The sequence below is a fragment of the Chaetodon auriga genome, chromosome 18 (assembly GCF_051107435.1).
Source record: "Chaetodon auriga isolate fChaAug3 chromosome 18, fChaAug3.hap1, whole genome shotgun sequence".
In the NCBI taxonomy this organism is placed as follows: Eukaryota; Metazoa; Chordata; class Actinopteri; order Chaetodontiformes; family Chaetodontidae; genus Chaetodon; species Chaetodon auriga.
In genome coordinates, this window is record NC_135091.1 from 3,790,693 (window position 1) to 3,812,750 (window position 22,058).

General features: G+C 44.0%; 1 protein-coding gene across 1 annotated transcript in view; it reads right to left on the reverse strand.

Moving 5' to 3' along the window:
- nmbr (neuromedin B receptor) overlaps positions 1-22,058 on the reverse strand; it is a 34,830-nt gene that overhangs the window by 9,932 nt on the left and 2,840 nt on the right. The window contains exons 2-3 of the mRNA XM_076757153.1: positions 9,076-9,217; positions 6,890-7,105 (exon numbers count right to left, since the gene is read on the reverse strand). Of these exons, the coding sequence (XP_076613268.1) occupies positions 6,890-7,105; positions 9,076-9,217 (358 nt within the window). The remainder of the gene's footprint in view (positions 1-6,889; positions 7,106-9,075; positions 9,218-22,058) is intronic.

The window sequence follows — 22,058 nt, forward strand, 5'->3', positions numbered from 1 at the left end:
CACGAACACCGATAGATCCCTGCTGCAGAAAGCTGAAGAGTCTGAACTCCGTCAGTCTTCTTTCTGTAAGACTGTTAAAACATGCTGCAAGGTGAGGGTCACGAAAGAGACACAGGCTAACGATGCTAATAGTACTAATACTTTAAAGAGGTAATGAGAGCCAGCAGGAGTCAGTCAGTCATGTGACGCTTGTCTCGCACGTCATAGCAGCTCCTGAACATTATTTTTGCACTGCAGAGCAAGTTGTCATCCGTATATTTTGATGAGCAAAAAGATGATTAAAACACACTTTGCACGTTTGAATGAGTAATAAACTCAAGAGGAAATGAAACATTGCTTGATTTCAATCACAGATGTGAAACTGAAAGACGTCACTATACCCCATTGTGTCATTGTGCAGACACACACACACACACACACACACACACACACACACACACACACACACACACACTTCTTTCTGTAAACTGTGCTGCTCGAGGGTTTTTCTGGCTTTTCCTTTGTCGAGGCTTCATGAATAAACATGAACTCTTGTCATTGTTTTTGTATCAGAGGCAGAAAACAGAAAGTCTGGGTTAAACTGCTGCAACCAGCTTTCATGTTTCTGAATGTTGTTGTAGGTGCTCTTATTTCTGCTGCTGTTGCTGCTTTGTCGGTCGGTGCCCGGTAACGACTGCACACGTGAGACAGTACAATACAAACGCAGAATAATATTCTACTGCATAAATGTACACTGAGAGGCTGATGTGAGACATGTTTCTCTGCATTAACAATGAATTAATTCATCACGTGTCAGATGTGTCATATCCCTCTGAGCATGCATGAAACAGCTGCTGAAAGGTGCAGAAATCAGGAGCTGAGAGATGAACATGAAACAAACAACACATTTTTGTTTTGGTTTCTGACATCAAACCAGCAGCTGTTCAGCAGCTGACCCTGAGGTCATGGACGCCGACACGAGGGTGAGACTCATTATTTGTTAACACATTGATCACAAATGGGCTGTTAACATGTTTCCAACGAGCCAAACATCTGTAACTGTAACTGGAAGTTTGACTGCTACAAACAAAACAATAAAGCAGGAGCACCGAGCGGCGACGCCTGCAGTTCTGCCTTTGGGAAGCTTCACCTCAGCTCTCAGAGTCAGCGCATCCTGTTCAAATGACTTCACTGGAAGCTGAACCATTACATTCAGCACATGGAAATTCCCCCCCGAGCAGCTTTAAGGGAACGGCGAGTCTTTTACAGTGTCTGTTGTTTATATTACAACTTGTTACTGTCAAGACCTGGAAGCAGCTGCTGAAATGATGACATATCTGCAGAGAAGAAGAAGACGCAGTGAATTACTCAGCGTGTGGTGATGCACCTGCAGCAAAGCGGTGAATAATAATAATAATAAGTAAAACTACATAAGCAAACAGTAAACTATCACCGGGTTGATGTTTGTATCCTGAAGGACAGCAGAGGATGAAAGGGGACAAAGATGTAATATCAGAGGCTCTCAGAGGACCAACGAGTCCAGCTCGGCCGATTTTTCACTTTAATTTGAAAAATGAGGTTCAGAGTTGGTGTTTTCAGTTTCAGCCGCGGGTCGTGACTTTCACTGACTCGGAACTTTATTGTTTCTCAAGAAAATGTGGAATGAAAAAGCAAATCCTGGAAATTCTTGGAGTTTTTAAACTCCTGCAGCTGTTATTTATGGCGTTGTGTGTTTTCAGATTTGTATTTGGAAGATTATACTTCTCTGTTTGTGTCTGTTTCTGTTTGTTTGTAAGATAAACATTATCACATTATCACATTACTGTGCACAGAGTCGCTCCAGCCTGATGCCGGAGGTGAGATCTCAAAGTACAAACATGCTTTAAGGGCGTATTATGTTGGGGTTTTTTTTTTTTTTAGAAAAAGGTAATAATGCTTGAATCCCTTAATCAAAAAGGTTGCTTTAGTCACATCAGTGTATAAATGTGCACAACAATAGCACTCCTGTAAACACTATGAGAAAAAAACCCCAGCCACCTCCACAAACTGCTGACACTGCAGAGCTTGATTATCCAGAGGAAACAGAGTTTGGAGATTTGCTCAAAGGAAAAATAATCTCAACTTTACAGGAAAAAGTGCTAAACTTGAAATATGTATGAAACAGCTGATAACCAGGTGGCTGAACCTCAGCGTGGGTGTTACCATGTGGTAGGCAGCTGCTGTGTCTCTGCAGAAAGACCTACTCTACCTTCAGCCCTACAATCGTATCTCACATCTAAAGCACGCCTGCCTGTCGCAAACAGTCACTCCTCATCGGATGCTGATTGGTCCAAATGGCTGTCGTGCAGCCACATGCACATAAGCCTGTCAAGATGGATTCAGTGTGATCTCACGAATTCAGGTTCCACAGAAGAAATCTCATCTGGCAGCACAACACATAATGGTTGCCGTTGGTGCGTTCATGACGGTGCTGGAGGTCATTGTTCGAATCGCTCGAATTGACAGAATCGCTCATAAACAACCCTCAGTTGTCGCTGCTTAAAGGTTATCTGGATGAGGAAAAACAGGTGTTAATGCAGGTGTAAATGCATGCAAATCAAACGGACAGGTGTGATCAGATAAACCAGACCTTTTGGAGACCAACACGTCTGCACCTCATGACTTTCCTTTCCTTCGCTCTGGTTGGATGAGTGCTGGAAGGTGCTGCTTTGTTGTTGTTTCTTCTAATGCTGTGAGTCAGCTTGCTGGTTGCAGCCTGAGTCATGGCTGCCTGTCAGCTCAGTGCCTGAGTGTCCTGCACTCTCATCACCAGCAGCCATGCCACACTGACAGGGACAATAGGTTTTAGGCAGGTTCTGTCACCCGCCCGCTTGTGTAATCATTTTGTCAAACCCTGCATCTGTCAATCAGCTGTCACTTGAAATGACTGCGGCCATACTGCTGCTGCACCGGCCGCTCAGTAAGCACCAGCTAACAAAACCTCGACGGGAAGTGGAACAGGCCAAAAACATGACAGAAACGCTCATCCGAAAAGAGGCACGGAGCCGAATGAACCCTGGTTGCTGAAACCTGGCGCCTGGGTGTCACTAAAAGCGGCCATGCTTGATACATCAGACCTCTTTGTTGTAGGTTCTTCTGACCCCAAACCACCAAAAACAAAATCCTTCAACTCGCAAACACATTTTGGGGTTTTGTGATGCTGTACTGTGTGAATCCCAGACTTTAGCTTTAGAAGAAAAGGCTAAACTAAAAGCTCTTCAGTTCAATGACTTCAGTAACAAAAATAAACAGCCTCACAGTGTCGGGGTTGAACCCTGGCTGCTGGAGGTGGCGCTAAATGGATTCATCAGTAGCAATTATGTGAATGATGTGAAGTGGTGGGAAGCTCTGCATACCAAAACGCTGACTCACATCTAAAATCAATTGCACCCCCCACCCTCTGCCTCAGATCATCAGTCATTATCAGCTGTTTTTTTGCCATTATTAGCCCTCCTGTGGGGTGAGGCAAAGTTGTTTTCTGTTTGTTTTAGACGTTACTCGCCAGTATTTAAGTTCAGTCAGCGCCGCCTGCCGAGTCGATGGCTGTGGAGCCCCCGGTCTGATTGATTCTGCAGCCAAAGCTCACAGATAATGATAATAGTTTTTAGGTATTTTTCTGTCAAACACATGAGCGCGCAATTATTTCGTTGTTCTGGAGCTGTCACTTAAAATAAGAGAAGACTCACGGCGTCACGCAGGTTTCCATTATTGATATGACAGCTTACAAAATGCATAAAAATGCATACTTCTTATTTGTATTACCCTGCAAAATCCTCCATCAAGTAATTTTTATTCCATTGAATCCTCTTCTTTTTATTCGTGCTGTGTGTAACAACTAAATTTCCCTGGCATGGGATCATTAAAGTTTATCTTATCTTATGAACATGAGTATTTATACATGTGTGAATGTCGTTGAGAGGATATATCTTTGACAAAAACTGTATTTTTTGGCCTCAAGAACTTCAAAAAAACACCTAAATGAGTGTTTTCAGATGACGGGGTCTGAAATGTGGCTTGGCTCTGGTGTGTGTGTGAGAGTGTGTGTGAGTGTGTGTGTGTGTGTGTGTGTGTGCGTGTGTGTGTGTGTGTGTGTGTGTGTGTGTGTGTGTGTGTGTGTGTGTGTGCCCTCTAATGTATTTCTTATCTCTGGGAACATAATGAATCAGCTCTGCTCTCAGATAAGATAGTGGGCGTGTTTGGTATTGATGTGGGCGTCTGCAGGTAATGTAGCAATTGGTTTCCAACCTCAATAGATGTGGAGATACGGGCGGCGTGTGAAGAGGCTTTTTTTCATTTAAGAAAGGGCCGATAGCATCGCTCCCCCACGAGAGGGCAAAGATGGATTTAGCTGTAATGAGATGAATTAAACAACACAAGATGTGACAGGCCGAGACACAGAGGGAGGAAGACATGGAGGGACGTGAAAAGAGGAGAAAGATCTTAATGTATTTGATGGGCAGAGTACAGAATCAATTTGTTATCACGTGTCGTATCAGCTGTTTTAATTAACGGCTTCTAAAACCCTGATCGTTAATGTGCTGCGGTGTCGGCCTCCGCGGCGTCGGTGTCAGCCTTTCCTCCAGATGTTGAGCCTGATTCGCTCCCATAGTCAAAGGTGTTGGATGGGGTCGAGGTCACGGCTCGGCACAGACCAGTCGAGCTCATGATAACTCTTTACTTCACGGGTCTGTCACCTCCGAACATTTGCTAATAATCAGTTTACGTTTCGTGAAAATTACTTTGTAATTTGGAACTAATTCAGAGGTACTAATGGCAGTGCTTCACCGACCATCAGACGGTATTTTTCATGTTTCACTGATCATCTCCGATCATCCTCGTCCTCTCTCAGCTCTCAGTGTCAGGAGTTGATTCACTGTTTGTTAGTCAGCGGCTCTCCATTAACCCTGAGTGTCTCAGGGTCAGCTTCACGGCAAAGAGCCCCGTTCAGACCTGCAGGGGCTCACAGGCTGCGGCACGGAAATGACTTCCCTCTCTAGTATTTATGTGTTTTTAGGATGAAACCAACAGATAATGAGCTCAACACAGAGCATGAAAGAGAAGCAAATGAAATAATAATTACAACCAGCAGTTATTGTGCTACAACGCTGAATACAGAAATCACTGGGATGCCGCGTAAAACATGAACAGAATGTGAATTTGCTAATCCAGTTCAAAGAATATATTTAATGTTTTTCCTCATCGGCTTCATTGACTTTTGTAAACATCTGTTTTTTGATGCAGCAACACGTTTCAAACAAGTTGGGACAGCAGCAACAAAAGACTGAATGCTCCAGAAACACGTTTGACTCTGCAGAGTCTCAAGTCATTTGAATCAAAGTCGAGTCACTCGAATTAAGTCAACGTCTGACGGCGTTTAGGGTCGATCCAGTCAAGTCAGTAATACTCCCACTGATGCTTCCATTGTTGATACTAATGCGTCTTTTAACTCAATAAAAACCTTGTTTCTGTTGAAAGGAGAGACTCAGAGCAGCAGTTTGGTGAGTTTGACCCGACTGATAGAATTAACTGTATTCACTGAAGGTATCACCGGCAGTGGTTACTATCATGGTAATCCCCAGAGGTGCAGCAGTAACTCCACGCTGTGCCGCTCCATCATTGATCACGTACACCTGATCTGACCTGCTGCTGTCGGCTCTTTAATAATTCAGCACCCCCCTCCCTCTGACCTCTCCTCCATCTGTGAGGATCAAGCTGGTGTAAAGTGATTACTCACTCCGACTGTCACAGTCCTCCACTAAACCTCCCTGAGTGGGAGGTGTGGGTGCAAAAAGCATCGCGTCCCAGTCGATCCCGTTAAACTAAACTTCCACACTGCTGAACTTCTGCAAGAGCAAGAAATCTGCACTTCGCTTATTTTGTTGTTTGACTTTATTTACTTATTAGGGCGAATGTTCTTTAAAATAAAAATTAAGTTTTAAAAACCGGAAACTAGCGTGTAATTCCTTCAAACTGACTGGATGCAACCCGTTGTCTGATTTAGCTGACAAAGCTCAGCTCAGACAGCCTCTCTGTGTGGCATGTCTTGCTAATTTTCTCAGTTTAACGCCACCAGAGAAACAAACAGCAGCTTTCTCACAGAGCAACAGGTCGGGGTGACTCCCTGCTGGAGCAGCAGACAAACTCAAGCAGCTCGGTGCATTTACAGCCTGCTAATTATAGAGTTTGATCAGATCGTTACTGACAATATTGCATTTTCTTTTTTTTCAGTCATTCGATGCTCATTCTTCTCACCTTTCCCAGATTCAGCTGGCAAGAAACAAAGCATGTAAATCCTGCACAGTGACGCTGGTGCATGCACTCGATCATGGACGTACTGGTGTGTCTGACTTTGACATTTACAGCAGCTGTAAAATGTAAAGATCAATACGTTCATATAAGCAATCAATCGTTTCTTCCTGTGGCTTGTTTGGCTGCTCAGATGTGAGCTCAGAGGCACATCTGATCCCTCTTCTGTTGTTCTTCCTGAGCTTCTTCTTCTTGGTTTTCTTTTTGTTTTTCCTTGTCTGAACGGAGCGTCTATGGGTGGAAGGTGTTAAATGAAGTTTGTAAAATCGTTTGTGTTATTGGCCTGTATGAGAACATCTTGACTGACTTTTCTTCTGTTTCATTTCTTTGTGTCTCTTTTTATTGCCTATTTTGTTCTATTTGTTCTGTTTCTTATCTTATCTTATCTTATCTTATCTTATCTTATTGTTGAGCCTTATGTCCAACGCGTGCTCAACCCAGAGTCGAATGAAATGAATTGTTGTTCTGTCTGTTTGACATGAAAACCTGCAGAACCTCATGTGACAAAGACTGAACAGCTGATTCATTCATTCATCAGCTGATTCATTCATTCATCATCAGTCACCTGTCTCTTGGTGTGTTCGCTGACTTCCCCCGGCATGTCGTGGGCGCTCTTAATCAGCGTGCGGGCGATGTGGTAGTAATACACCGAGATGATGGCCAGAGGGACCAGGAAGTAAACCAGGAAGATCATCACTGAGTGGATCTTTGGATGCATCTGATTGGACAGCGGGTAGGGCACGCAGTTCACAAAGGTGACGTTAGTGTCATCTCTGTGACCCTGAGAGGAGAAGAGAGGAGAGGAGGAGAGGGGAGAAGAGAGGGGAGACAAGGAGAGGATGAGAGAGAGGGGGAGACGAGAGGAGGAGAGAGGAGGAGAGGGAATAGAGATGTGGAGACAAAATGGGAAAGGAGACAAGGAAGGGAAATGCAGAGAGGAGAACAGGAGAAAAGTGGAGGAGAGGAAGAGAGAGGAAACAAGGAAAGGAGACAAGGGCAAAGAAACAAGGAGAGGAGAGGAAATGAGGAGAGGACATGAAACCAGTACAGGACAGGAAAAAGAAGAGGAGTTAAGGAGACAAGGAGACGAAAGGATGACAGGAAAAAAGGGAAACAAGAATAGAGGAGAGGAAAAGGAAAGGGAAGTAGAAGAAATTGGATGACAGGAGCAATGAAAAGAGGAAAAAATGAGAAAATGAATGAATGAAGAAAAGCAGGAGAAGATGAGAACAGGTGAGGAGGGAGTAAAGACAAGAGAAAAGGAGGAGTTAAGGGTAAGGGAGAGGAGTAAATTTAAGGGGAGAAAAAGAAGAAAAGAGTGAGAACGCGATACAAGGAGAAAAAGAAAGGGTGAAGCAAGGAAAGAGGAGAAGATGAGTGGACGACAAGAGGAGAAAAGATGAGGAAAAATGGACAGAATGAAGAAATGGAGAGAAAAGCCAACGAGGAGGAGAAAAAGAAGAGGAAAAGGAGTGAAGGACAGAGAGGAGGAGAGAACAGAGATAACAGCACATGAGTAACGATCATAAAACAGATTGCAGAGTTAAATGGATGCACTTGACGTTCATAAATCTGACTCTAAAACAGTTTATTGCTGTTTGTCTGGTGGGAAACCCGACGCTGCACAATGATGAGCCTTCAACAGGAAGTGATGAACAGCGCTCGTTTAGTCTGAACGAGCAGAAGGTCACAAACCGTCCGCCGACGAGAGCTGTCACGGTCAGATCGTGTGCTCACGGTTAAATGAAGCCGCTGCTGCTTTGATTGATTGTTGTGTCACTCTGATCAGCATTCGCAGGTTTCAGGAGCAAAACATACAGAGTATTCACAGACTGCAGCATTTTTCATGCTGTGACCACATCTGTAATGGGCGACCTCCTTTTTTGAAAAGCAAGGCCAAAATCCAGGTCCCGTCTGGACCTTCCCCTTCCGATAAAATTACCCTGAGACGCCTATTTAAGGCACAGCCAAAGTAAACTGCAAGCTGTCCTGGAACCATTTGCAGTACATGGTCTCTTTTGAAAGGAAGCAGTTTTATCCCCAGCAGTCAGACTCACTGTAAGTACTGCTGGCATTGAGTAACAGAGGAACACACTCAAGTTTCCATTTCTGCCTGACTATTTCTTTGCAAACAGATGCCTGCAGACGACTATATCTGCACCAACGCACTGGGACCCCGGCATGAAGCCTCATCCAGGTCCACGTTCAGTACATTACATTTACATATCTTCTTCTAACGCCGTGTCTAGTTAAATACCTTTATTTAGACGAAACATATTTATGCCATGTATATTTATATTTGGGGTATCTGTACTTATATTTAGGCTATACGTTGTTATACTGAAGCCATTTGCTGTATTCCTCATTTCAAACCCTGTGTAATGTCCCTGTTGGCACTGAATTCCTTGCTTTGGCTGTAAATTATCCAATGAAGCATCCTTGTCTGCTGAATTTCAATGGCTGTAAAAAAAAGCCACAAATGGTTCCAACTGGCTCAACCTTTACACAAAAGAAGAGAGCGAGGCCCTTCCTTTAAACATGGCCTCTCAATGGCTGTTGTCCACTACATACATGATTCCACTAAAATCTGAAGAAGGACGATATAATGATAGCATCAAAAACATCAGATAACCCAAAGTTATTCACAGTTAAGGGCCAGGGGTCAAGTCTTCAAGAGAGCTTTGCTGCATCAGTTCAGGTGGTGTTGGTCGTAGTAGTGTATTTGTTGTATTGTCAGTGTCTTTATTTTACCTGCATGGAGACAACTTGAGAGAAAATGGCCTCGGGGACAGCCAGCAGGACAGACAGCAGCCAGATAGACACAGCTTTCAGACAGGTCCAGAAGACGGCGCTGGACGTCTGGATGTCCATCGGGTTCACTATCGCCTTATACCTGATGGAGACAGACAGAAAAACACCAATTTAGCATCAAATAACAAAACAGAGCACTGAACTCAGTCCCAATGTCAAATACAAAAACAGACCAGAGGAGTGGAAAGAGGCAAAACTTTGATTCCAGGTGAGCTAACTGCTAACATGCTAGCCGATCAGGTGACACCAGTCAGAACAGCTCTGTCACTGACAGGACATCAAGCTCACACAGTTTATTCAAGAGACGTATTTGTACCATCGAGTTCTGTCTCTTAACTGCATGAAAAACCTCTTTAATGGAGAAGCTTCCACTCCATCAGGGCAGGATTACAGAAAAGAGAGCAGTGCAACACAGCTAATAAGGAACGCTAGCTTCCTCTGTGTTGTACTTCAACTTCTTCTTCATGTGATGCTGTGGGACTGCAGCTTCAACAAGCTTCCTGTCACAACAACCGCACACTTTCTTATTCTGCAGCACACACACACACAGATATTTTGGCCAGATTTCAACATGGATCTATGAGTAAACAGACTGAATTAGACTTCAAAGGGATGCCACTGCGAATATCCGCGCTAAGAAAATAGTCAAAACCATTATGAAACGAGCCCATCACCCCTCTTCAAACATAAGTCATCCAGTAATCTTATTAGATTTCTTCTGACAGCATTAGCGGCTCCGGGCTCGTTGTTCGTTAATGAGAAGCTGAGGAGTCAGCCTCAAGTGGCCATTTGAGGAACTGCAGTTTTTGGCATTTTTAGCTTCCTGCACTAACTGCCAGGAAGATGTGACGCTTGATCATTTGTTTTATGACTTTATTTTTATCTTCTGCATTTTCGTTTTCTATTCTAATCTATATTTGATTCTGCATTCCTTGAAATGGTGTCTTCTCCAGGAGAAAAGACAGATAAATGAGACCTGGTTAAATAAAATTATACAGTCTGTGGCCAAGAAGAAGTTATTTGATACTGCAGCATCATCTGTGTATAGATGTGACATCGAGCCCTCTTTCATCCTGGTGATGCTTGTATTAGACTGTCAGGATGTTAAACTGTGTTTAAGTAACTCTGACTGTTTCCAGAGCTGCTTTCATGACTGGACCTTGTTATTTCCATCAGGACATCATGCACTTGTGTTCTGTCAGATAGCTGCTGTATCTTATTCAGGGAGTTACATACAGGATCACGGCGAGGTCAGCTCAACCCACTGTTTCATTCAGTCTCATTTGCCTGCATCTCACTCTCTGTCATACACCCCTCGCCCATAAATCCAACATCACCGCGCTGGACCCGCTTCATGTTTTATTGATGTAATGATTCGTGGATTATTTATGTCATGTAGGAGCTATGAGTTTTTGTTTTGTCCCCAGGCAGTAAAGGCTGGCGCATGAAGTCCAGGCGGAGTCAGTGATGCATGTGTACGCATGTGTTTCTCAGGCGATAAGACTGTCAATATGGACAAAGTCTGAAGTCAACTGACAACATCGACTGACAGCATGTATGAGCAAGTTCACAGTCAGGGCTGCGTGGCGTTGAGATCAGGGATCTGTGTGTACCGGTCAACTTCTTGGGAGGATAATGTTATCTTAAATATCAAGATTCTCCTTCATTGGAACCAAAAGACCAAATCAGGAAAAACAGACCTTCAAAATAACTAAATGCGCCCGAAACAACAAAACTCATCACAACATCAGTTCAGAGCGGGCAGTGATGGACAGGATGACCTTCTGGAACCGTCCCTCAGGAGGTATTTTTCAATGAAAAGCTGCATTGTCTACCTCAGTTCCAGGGTCGGTATCGTCTGTCTGCATCTGTCCGAACGTTCGGGATGATGGTGCATCCCCTTCAAATAAAGTAAATCACTGTCTCAGTTCTGTTGTTCGTAACCCTCCCAACGCTCGAGCAGACTAAGTGTAAAAAAGCAGGTTCTTCTCAGCAAAGTAACTGAGTGATCATGCTTGTTGGATCAGGCCCTATTACAAATTACAACTAACTTTGTTTCGGTTGCTGTTAGATTTTGTGTTGAAAGACCTGTTGATTGATTTATAATGAGAGCAGCTTCTACTCTATAGTAGCACATTTAATGACCCTGAACCCCTGAAAAGAAAGAAAAAACCCTCCTGTCTCACTGACTGCAGGTATATTTGCATAAAAATGTGGTTTTGATCTGCATGGCACTCATTAAAGTTGTCCTTCCCTCCAACACACCTCATTGATGTAAAAAACACATCATTGAGCGTCAGTGTTGCACTGGTTGAGATGCGCCTTCATCAATGAGGTATACAGATCTTTGCAATCAAAGTTCTGCAGTGTTTTCATTGTTGCTGTTGATCGGTTATTGGTTGTTTTGTTTTTGTTGTTTTTATCCCATTTGCTTCTGTTGAAAGTCTAGAGTGAGAAGCTCACCTACGTTCTCATCAGATATACAGCGATCCTACACAGGAAAAACTGGAGGAAAGTAGTAAATAAAGTATGTGCAGGTGGAATGGCTGGGGACTGTGTGAGTGCCTGTGTGAGAGTGTGTATACATACTCATATAGTCATATATCAACCTTCACTGTGTGATTATACAGAGTGATTCAGAGGGCGATGAATACAGCACAGAAACACCAAGTCAGACCTTGAGCATTTATCGGCAAGATTTATCAAAAGACAAAAAAAAAAAGAGAATGAAAGCGTCACCTTCTGCTCTGAACGCCTTCTACTTATCATACCTGGTGGATTCATATCTACTTGAATGTTTTCTACACCTTCATTTATTCAAGTAAAGGTCAAACCTGCCGCTTCACAATCATTCATACATTCAGACTCACAGCACAGAGTTGCTGAGCGCATGCACAGCTTTATAGCATTCTGCTTTCACCTGCAGAGCAGCAGGATTGGGGACAAAGCTTGGTGGATCAGCACTGGTCTCCACATTCAAACACACACAATGGTTAGGTTGAGTCCCGCTGAGTCTCTGGGTTCATTACAGACATCAGAAAGATTTGCTTTCACGGCTAATTCAACGCAGGAACGCACAGATACAGACACAGCAGAGTCTCCACAAACACTTGTGAATTCATATATCGGAGCACAACATTGTCAGGGAGGCAGTTTGTTCAACGCTGCAATGGTGCAAAATTCCTGCTGAAGCAACACATTTTAACTGACCTACTAATCACAAATAGATGCTTGCTTCGGACCCCTTGGTGTCACTTTTTAAGGCACTAGGTACCCCTTTAGTGTCGTTTTTCAAGGATGCATAGTAGTCCAATGGACTCCTACAGACAGCCTGTTCTCACTCCCAATGCATCAACTGATGCAGTGCAAAAAGCTAGAAAAGTCCACCTATCGAGGAGGTTGGGGCGGTACTTTGAAAATTTGCACTACAACCTGATGCCAAGTGGTCCTGACCAAGCGTCTGTATGTAACAAGCTGGCAGTGAGAATGCGTTGGCTGAAGTGATCTCTCCTCCATTTCATGGTCCTGTATCTCCGTCCCAGTAATGTGGCCTGATGATTGAGGGGATGAACAGTGTCATTTGCTGTAGTGAGTGCTGGGTGTGTGATGGCTGGGAGTCTGGGAGTGGGAAGGCCGCTGATAGTAGTAAGTCTGTTTTTGTTTGGGATGGTCAACATGGTGGAGAAGCAGGGAAAACAGCAGAGCAGGATGGGTTTAATTATGGAGTTGGGTTCTGAAAGGCAGAAAAAAAGCCAAATTGACAAAGTGACCAAAATAATCACGTAATGTCAGGCTGTTCTGCAAGCAGAGCAAGAACGTTACAACCATCACCCCTCTGCAGCTAAAATACATTTGATGCACTTAAGTCATCTTTCTTCAGGGGAAACCTTTCGTGAAAATGCCCAGCAGCAATACCAAAACACAACTCAAAATTGTTCTGCGTAGCTGAACTGCCATTTCAAAAATATGGGTTCTCCTCTTATGCAGCCATTACTGTCGAGATAAATCGGTCTCAGAAGTGCTGAAGAGACAGTTTGAGCCAAGCTCAGTTTAATCTGTTGAGGCTGAAATTGGTGCTGAGGTTTGAAATTATTTGCTTCGGTGCTTTTGTAAAGCAACTACAGGAGGCGACAGACAGTGCTTTGAGTTTACAGAGGACATGGAGTCTTTGCTGGGAAAACTGAGTCTATTATCTATAGTGAGTCCAAGACATCTGGCCATGCTGATGGTGGGGTTCAGTCCAGTGTGAGATGTGTTTGATGTGCTAATGAGCAGTTCTTTTGTTTGTCCTGCAGGTAGTCATCAGTCCACCATTGTGTGAAGTGAGACATGGAGTTTTCATCGGCTGTTGCAGATTTACTTTCATTGAGGAGCCCAAAAATGGCAACGTCGACAGAGTATTTGAAGTATGTGGAGATGGGTGAGGGCTGGCACAGTCATTTGTGTAGAGGGAGTAAAGGAAGGGACGAAGGTCACAGCCCTCAGGGGTCGAGGGTTGGTGATGACAGCTGATGATGGTATTGTGCCCCCTGTAACAGCCTGTGGTCTGGTGCTGAGAAAGTTGTGAATCCAGTGGAAGAGGAGTGGAGGGATGCTGAGGTGATGAAGTTTCTTCACCTGGGGTCTTGAACTGTGTTGAGGACAGAGCTGAGTTAACCAAAAGCGACTGTGGAGAAGTTGCTGGGAGATTCCTTATGTTAGGAGGAGGGAGTGGAGGAGACAGGCCACAGCCTCCTACATGGGTTGGGCTCTGAAAGGCAGGGTTTCGTGGGTACAAAAAGTTGAATTGACGAACTGGCTCAAATAATCACTGTCAGGCTGTTCTACTCGCACTGCAACAAGCTTACAGCTATCATCCCTCTGTGGCTAAAATACATTTGATGCGCTTTAGTCAACTTTCTTCAGGGGAAACCTTTGGTCAAAATGCCCAGAAGGAACTTCAAAACACAACTCAAAATTGTTCTGCGTAGCTGAACTGCCATTTGAAAAATATGGGTTCTCCTCTCATGCCAGATGTTACTGTTGAGATAAATCAGTCTCAGAAGTGCTGAAGAGACAGTTTGAGCCAAGCTCAGTTTCGTCTGCTGAGGCTGAAATGGCTGCTGAGCTTTGAAATGATTTGGTGTGTACGTGAGTTAAGGTTTGATCATGAATCACAGCAGATACAGAGTAGGAGACAGGTTTGTTCGGGGAAGCCAGTGCATGTCCTGTTGAGCTTTCTGAGGCTGCGTTGGCTTGATTTGCAGAGCTGCACATGTTGCTCACATTAACCCATCCACCAGCATCACACCAACATCTGCCACCACAGCTACCAATATGGTGCAAACCTGAAAAGTTTTCTTTGGATAAAGAAAGGCTTTGTCACCCTGCAGCTCAGACTGCCGGCAACACTTTGACGATGTGGAGAATGTAATTGTCTTGACTCAGCAGCCCCTTTGATGTAACCCTGAGGCTGAGTCATGCATCAACCTGTGGACACAGAGGCAGAGACGGCGCCGTGTCCCAGTGTAGCTGCTTTCCCAGGAATGTTCAAGCTTCTCTGGGTTCAGTTTAGGCGTTCCCTGGTTTTTGTATTGACATAATAGAAATAAAGGAACAGGAGGAATATCTCAACTGAAACTGGGACAAAAGAAGAAAAACGTCAAGATTAAGTTCATCAACAGGGTGAACTGTGTGACGCCACACATGAAAACAATTATGATTGACGACCATGTTTTTTTGTTTTTGGCTCGCAGGAGTTGCTCCAGTCAGAGCTCAGACTGTGATAGGCAAAACCTAATTTCCTTGCCTTTCGCTGTCTCTCTGCTTTGGCCTTTGCATTGATCGCTCTTTAGCTCCAGTCTTGTCCTGTTCGATCACTTTTCCGCTCTCTACAACTCTCCTTCTGTCCCCTTTTATAGTTTAATGACCTCTCCTCCTCATTCCACTTCTCCACTTTCCTCTCCATCCTTGTTTTTTCCTCAGTTTCTGTCTCTCTCATATGATCTTTGACATCCTCTGACCACCCTTTACCTTCGAGAACAAGCCATCTTCTGCCATTAAAACCCTTTGTCGGAGTTTTTATAGACTTCACCATCACTCCATAAAGCAGAACGGTATATTTTCTTCCTCCTCAGAACTCCTGCTGTCAATGTTTAGCGGCAGAAAGCTGAAAGAAAAATCGATTCTACAAACAAAGCAGGTAAGAAATCCTTTCTTCCTTTCCACTTCAGGTTTGATTCCTTTTCCTCCCAGTTCTTCATCACACAAACAAGTCCCACAGGCCTGCAGGAATATTTTGCTCTCTTGTCAGCAGGATCTCAGATCCTTGATGTCTGTGCTGGTTGCTCGATAATGTTGGTGATCTGACAGTCAGTCTCTCATCAAGACATCACAAAAACTAAAATGGTTTTGACAGACAGAAGGACAGCTCTGCCTTCTGATTGATGTTGGTGGTGTTCCCAAACTGGTATGAAAGCTGCATTTTGGCGGATCTTTGCAGTCCAGTGGGTGGCTTATAGATGACAGAACATAAAGTGTCAAAACAGGTCAATGTTGGTCTTGAAGTCAACTGAAATTGAAACCAGCTTCCATCACAGGGGAAGTATGGAGCACTGAGGTTACAGGATTACTTGTTGATGTTGTCATTTGTCATTAACACAGCTGGACCCATGAGAGAGACGTCTAATGAGAGCTCGAGCGTCATCTTAGTGTAACACTGAGTGTAAGAGATGATGACGGCTCAGCAGGTGTTGAAGTGACGCAATAAAAAGTAGCGTCTAGTGCAGTGATCATCAAGTGATCATCAAGGGAATTTCAAAACATAACGTGATTGTATTGTAATTGTATCTAGTGGTTGTAACAGACCCTGAGATTGCAAGAGGTTACTGGAAGAAGACAAGTCAATTTACAGTTTGGTATTGACAGACAGAGATGGTGATGCCAAAAATCCTCCATTTCAGTGTCAGATCTTTCTTTTCCATGTTTTCTCATGTCTGTATTGAGTTTTCTGGCGTACCACCTCATTACAGAAAGTACCAGCAGCAGTCAACTGTGGACATATTCAGCTGAAAAGGGTGTTTGTGTGCATCATCTTGATAGGAGCTGATTGGGGCGCCAGTAGCCACTCCAATCATTATGCTAATCATCCATTAAGCTTGTTATGCTTGTCAAGGACCTTCAGGCAAGTTAGGAGTCGTTATGGGCCTGTTAGTGGCCTCTAGTCTCGTTAGGGGCTCATTAGAGGCCATCAGGGTCAGATACAGAGCCAGATCGTTGTCCACAGCTGTGTGATGAGGAAATGAGTTTCCCATTAACAAGCTGATATTAAAGCATTTTCGGCAGACAATGACGTTGTCTGTTGGTAAACAAACTGGCGCACAAAGCGGGAAGAGGAGGCCGAGCGGTGCTTCTGGGTTCTGCAGCTTCCACTCGTGTCGCACTAGGACACTAAAAACAAGTCAATTCATTTAGCCGTCTGAATCGAGGAGACTGGCTGAAATAACTGATGCTGCTGTGGCTCTTGGCCCAGCAACGACATTAGTTTTTGTTAAAGTGACAAAGGAAGAAATATTATGATTCTGTTAAAGAGCCACAGAGTCCACAGAGGGAGACGGTCAGGATGGATGGACAAAACGTCACACTTCGACATGAGAGACCACAGCTAGCTCCCTGTTTCCCACTGACATTCAGAGTTTCCTTCGAGTCTCCTTTCCCCAAGCTTCACCAGGATGAGGACTACACATTGGACCTTTGAAGCACAACGTTAAACCGCCGAAGGTGCTAAACGTGGTTGGTAGGTTTGGGCTCTGACAGCTGGGTTCATTTTGGTTTCTAGTGCATCAGATTAAATACTTGGATCACCAAGTTTGATGAATCTCTTACCACATCTTTTGTTTCTACGCTCTTTTTATGTGCATATAGCACATTAGCCAGCTAATTTTGACTGTCAAATTCATCAGCTTATTGACAAATAGGCAGATATATGTCCCCATTATGGAAGTAATACACGTGCATACACACATACACACACACACGTTAGGTTTTACATTACACAGACTTAATCATTTCCCAGTCCACACAATGTGACTGTGTCAGCAGACCTATGTCCCCACAGCATAATACACACACACGAGCAGATTATAGATGACTGCAGCACGGAGGCAGAGGTGCACGAAACATTAATGGTCATAATGAGTAATATGTTAATGAAGCAGCATGTATAATTCAGAACAGGGCAGTCGAACAGTAGGCTATTATGTGAACATTTAAAACGATGTTGCACCTCTTTTTCTGTTGTTTTTACATTTATAAGAAGTGCAAACAATAGAATCAAAGCAGGCATTCATTTTGTTTGCAGTCACTCTTCCAGTTAGCGGTGATAAATAAAGGCCTTGCTTCGACTTCCGAGCTTCTCTTTTGTCGGATTTTCAAAATTCAACATGTCTGTGATTATCAGAGCCTTTCAGATACATACTGTATGTCATCACATGAGCACTCAGCCCTCAGGAGTCAGTCACTAATCCCCCACCCATTACATACAGGTGATCTAGGAGGCATTAAACACCTGAGGCTGAGAGTCTGCAGGGACGCACTTGTTGTCATATCATTAATCAAAACTGCTGGCTGCTGCATGTTGTGACCCTGCAGTTCATTTGCTCACTGCGCTCTAAACAGGATCATGAATAAGCAGGTTTCTCACCATGCAAACATCTTGACTTCAGTATCAAAACCAGGATTTCCTGCTGTTGTCTGGTGCGTTTGTTTGCACAGGTTCATCCTCAACAACAAGTCATCTTGATAAATGATGGTATTCTATGATTAATATTGGAATTAACAATGTCGCCTGCAGCTTAAAAATCTGTTCCTGTGACACGTCTGTCCCTCAGACTCTGTCCCTCTGTCTCCGTCCACCTGTTGGCTGACAGCTACTAATAATGCAAGTATTGTTTTGCATTGCTTCCCATTCCAGAGTCTTGGCTTCTTACTCCTGTTTTCAGCCTCTCTCTCTCTCTCTCTCTCTCTCTCTCTCTCTGTCTCACCCCAGTTTCAATAGTCTCTCACCCCCAAGCTCCACAGCAGTCACTTCACCTTTTCTCTGGAGTCAGCTGTGCTTAAAAAGGAGATTCTGTTGGATTTCTCATAGTCTTCACAAACATACATAGGCTACGTCATCCTCGCATTTGTTCAGCGTCGGCGTGTCAGATGACTTCCTATTCAGACATTAACAGTCACAGCGCTGCTCGCCACGTCTGGGTGACCCCCGCGGACTCTTTGCACACTGCTCTCCTGAGCTTGTTTCAGAATGAATCTTTACATCCAGCAAAGGTGGGACACAGGTTGAATTTTTAAATAGATTTCTACAATTTTCTATTAACTTCTAACCCACATGCAAACCACCAAATCTACATGATGGACCTCTGCTGAACATGTTGCAGAACCAAACAAGATGGGTTCAGTCTGTACTCATTTTTCCAGAAGGCGTGACACATCAATTAGGACTAATGGGTGAGTCAGACGGTCACTCAGCATGACTCAAGTCCTCACTGTTATCCAACTTCATTCACAACCTGTATGGACAGTTTCATTTTGAGGGAAGCACATGTAAAAGTATCTGCCTGCTTGCTTTAGCGGTCCAGATCTGTCCCCATGGAGGGAAATCGTGATGCTGCAGCACACAATCATATTTTAGGCAACAGTGTTCGTCCAACTTTCAGGGAACACATTGCATTTGTCCAGTTCCTGTTTCAGCATAATTCCCCCTGCATGAAGCCAACAAAACCTCCACATGGATGACAAAATACAACCTGTTTTTCTAATCATCCTCAAGAATGACTGTTTACAAATCACTGTCATGGTTAAGATGACTGTTTATTTGTCTGGTAGAAGTGGAATTGAGCAGCAGTCTGACACACTCCCCGACCTTTGACCTCCCTCTGTGGACAATCCAACTCTACGACATCGTCACCAGATTCATAAACATCAGATGTTTCACCTTTGATTTGAGGTACTATAAGTGATGTTGTCATTTTTCTCCAGAGGACAGTCTCCTCTCAGCTCCATAAGGAAATAGTTTTCCCAGTTTTGTGCGATGGAGCTTGACCTCAACTCCATCCAACACCGTTTGGATGAACACCAACCGTGAGCCAGATCTGACCAGTGTTCCCTCACTGAGGCTCTTGTTTGGTTCAACATCTGGTAGAAAGACTGAGACCAGAAGAGAGGAGGCTGTTCACACGTTCAGCTGTCACATGTGGATGTGTCGTTCACCTGTCCGCATACTTCTGGACATGCAGTGGACATCACTTCCTTAAGCTGAAACAATTAGTCAATTAAATGTGTTGATCATAGAAAATTAATCTGCTACGATTTTGATAACTCACTGCTTCAAGCAAAGATGCCAAAATAATTGCTGGTAAAAGATTTTTGCTTTTTAAACTGCTCTTCCAACAGAGGTCATTTGAAGACGTCCTATCAGACTCTGGAAACCTGTCACAGGCAATTTTAAGTATTTTCGGGCATTTTATAAATGATTGATCAGTTGATGTAGTATTCAGCAGATTAATCAATATCAAATGATTTGATTTTGATTTGAAGCACAGATTTCTTTGTCGTGTGCTTCTTAAACTTTTCTTCTCTGGAAAAATAAGGGAAAGCTCTTTCTTCTTGTATTAAGCTAATTTAACTTTTTAACCTGATTTTCGGTTATTTGAAAATCCAAATTTCTCTCATGCACACCGGCGGAGTTGCATGTATGTTTTATTGATGTTATGGTGCTCTGTCTGGTTCGCAAACGGCGCGGGCAAATTGAATTTCACCTCAGAAGCCCATTAGTCCATGCATCGCCCTGAGGGAGATCTGGCTGTCAGCTCGGCTTTACGTCCCAAAACACCACCAGATTCTGGCATTTTCTCGTTTTCTCCCCTCTGCTTGTGAGCCGCTGCTTTTGTATAGTGTCTCCACAGAGCTGACCTTGAATTTAAAGCAGAGAGCAAGTCTGGACCACCGCTCCCTGCTTTATTTTAAGAAGGCGTGCTGAAATGACACAGAGGGCTAAATATATCATCGAGAATTAGGCTGCTAATTGCTAATTAAGGGAGCGTTTCATGCGTCATCAGAGTGTTTCATTGGTTAGGAAGGATTGGGTCCCTCCACCGTACAGACAATGGCTGATCACTGGTCAGGAGTAATGGCATGACGAGCAGACAGGAAACAGCATCCTTCACGGTGCCAACGGTAGCAGATATCACACACAAAGACCCGAGAGGGAAGGCACACATTCAGCCAGCCAGGATGCAAATTATTAACCTCCGTCCATCTCGAGTGTTTGTCGAGTGTCAGTGAGTTGTTGCCATCTGGGACAGCGGCGGCTTCACCTGACGGAGGACGGACATCAGAGGATTTACAGCCAGGTGACGCCTCTGCAGTGCGACCGCAGTAAATCTGATCGTGTAGTTTTCATTAGTTATTGATGAATTGAACTTCCTCTTCAACATGAAGTATCTGTGGAAAGTTTATAACACCTCAGCCGGGATCTGCGTTTACTCACAGTGTTTGCATTTGTCCAATAAATCCCAACACGAGAGCTCGGCTGGGACTGGATATTCAAAACAATACAAAGATCCCATAAAGATATAACAGCTGCTAGCTTTCATTTATATAAACAGTTTTGCCATGTTTGGTGCAGCCCTCCCTAAAATTTGGCTAGTAAAGAATTGTTTGATGTGTGTAAACACTCACAGCGGTGAATCAGTTGAGGGACATAGAACATAACAGGTGTTCTGCACAGACAGAAGAAGTCCGGGTTCAGTAGTGGGACGTGTCGGGAGTCAATGTGGTAAAACTTCTGCTGTTTTTGGAAAATATGTTGAATATCTTCCAACGACTCTCGACAAGAATGCAAACGATTCTGCAAACATCCAGTGACGACACTTATTCGTGTCCAGCACTGATGCTGTAAAATTCATGCTGTCTGCAGTGTCTGAGCAGGCTGAGGGAAAGATTCTCCTGACGGCGAGCGAAGTCTGCTCTGACTAAGTTTAGAAAACTACAACACTTGATTTGGTGGTTGGCAGAACATCATGATTCCACTGATCCTTCATTTGGACGACTGCTAACGACGCTATCATCTCCACTGTTCCACTTGCTGGAGTATTGCTGTGTTCTTATTTTCCCCCTCTCGTAAACACTCATGCGCTCGTCCTCTGGGCCTGCCTCTTGCCCTCTGATCATCCATATATTTACTTTCTTCCCTCTATTATCCTCATCCATCTGTTCAAACTTAAAAGGCCGCCCCCCTTCTCTCCACCCAGCCAAGAGAGCCTAAAGCTGCCACCGCTCAGCGAAGCCGGTTGGCTGCACCCGGAGCTCCTGACGCTGATGTTTAACATGTGACCACCTGCTTCACTGCAGCCACCTGCATCAAGGTAACCCTGATCCTCCTGAATCTAATTTAAAAACCGCCCGCACTCTTTCCTCCTTTCTATCAGACTCAATTCCTCATGTTGGATTTTCAGTTTCATCATGCTGTCATCATCTATTTTTCCTCGCCATAATCACTTCACCTCTCTCTCGCCCTGTCTGCTCTCTCTGTCTCTGTCTCTATGAGAGGACACACTCGCTGTGTGCATAAACACACACACAGGGGTTAAAACTCTGAGTGATTGACTGCTGGACTCAGAGTTGGACAGACATCTTTAAACATGACAGAGATTATAAATATTTCATGCTCAGCGATATGAGGGAGCTGTATTTCTGAACATGTGAGGACCGTGATTGACGTCGCTCAGTCTCGAGCCTCGACCTGAACCTCATTAGAATTTCAGCCATAAAAACATGGATGAACCCTTAAAATCCCTGTGAGGAAGTGGAGACTTTGCAAATTGTCACAACTTTTGCAAAACTCGCTGTCCAAAACAAAATGTCCTCAGTTTTATGATTTCAAA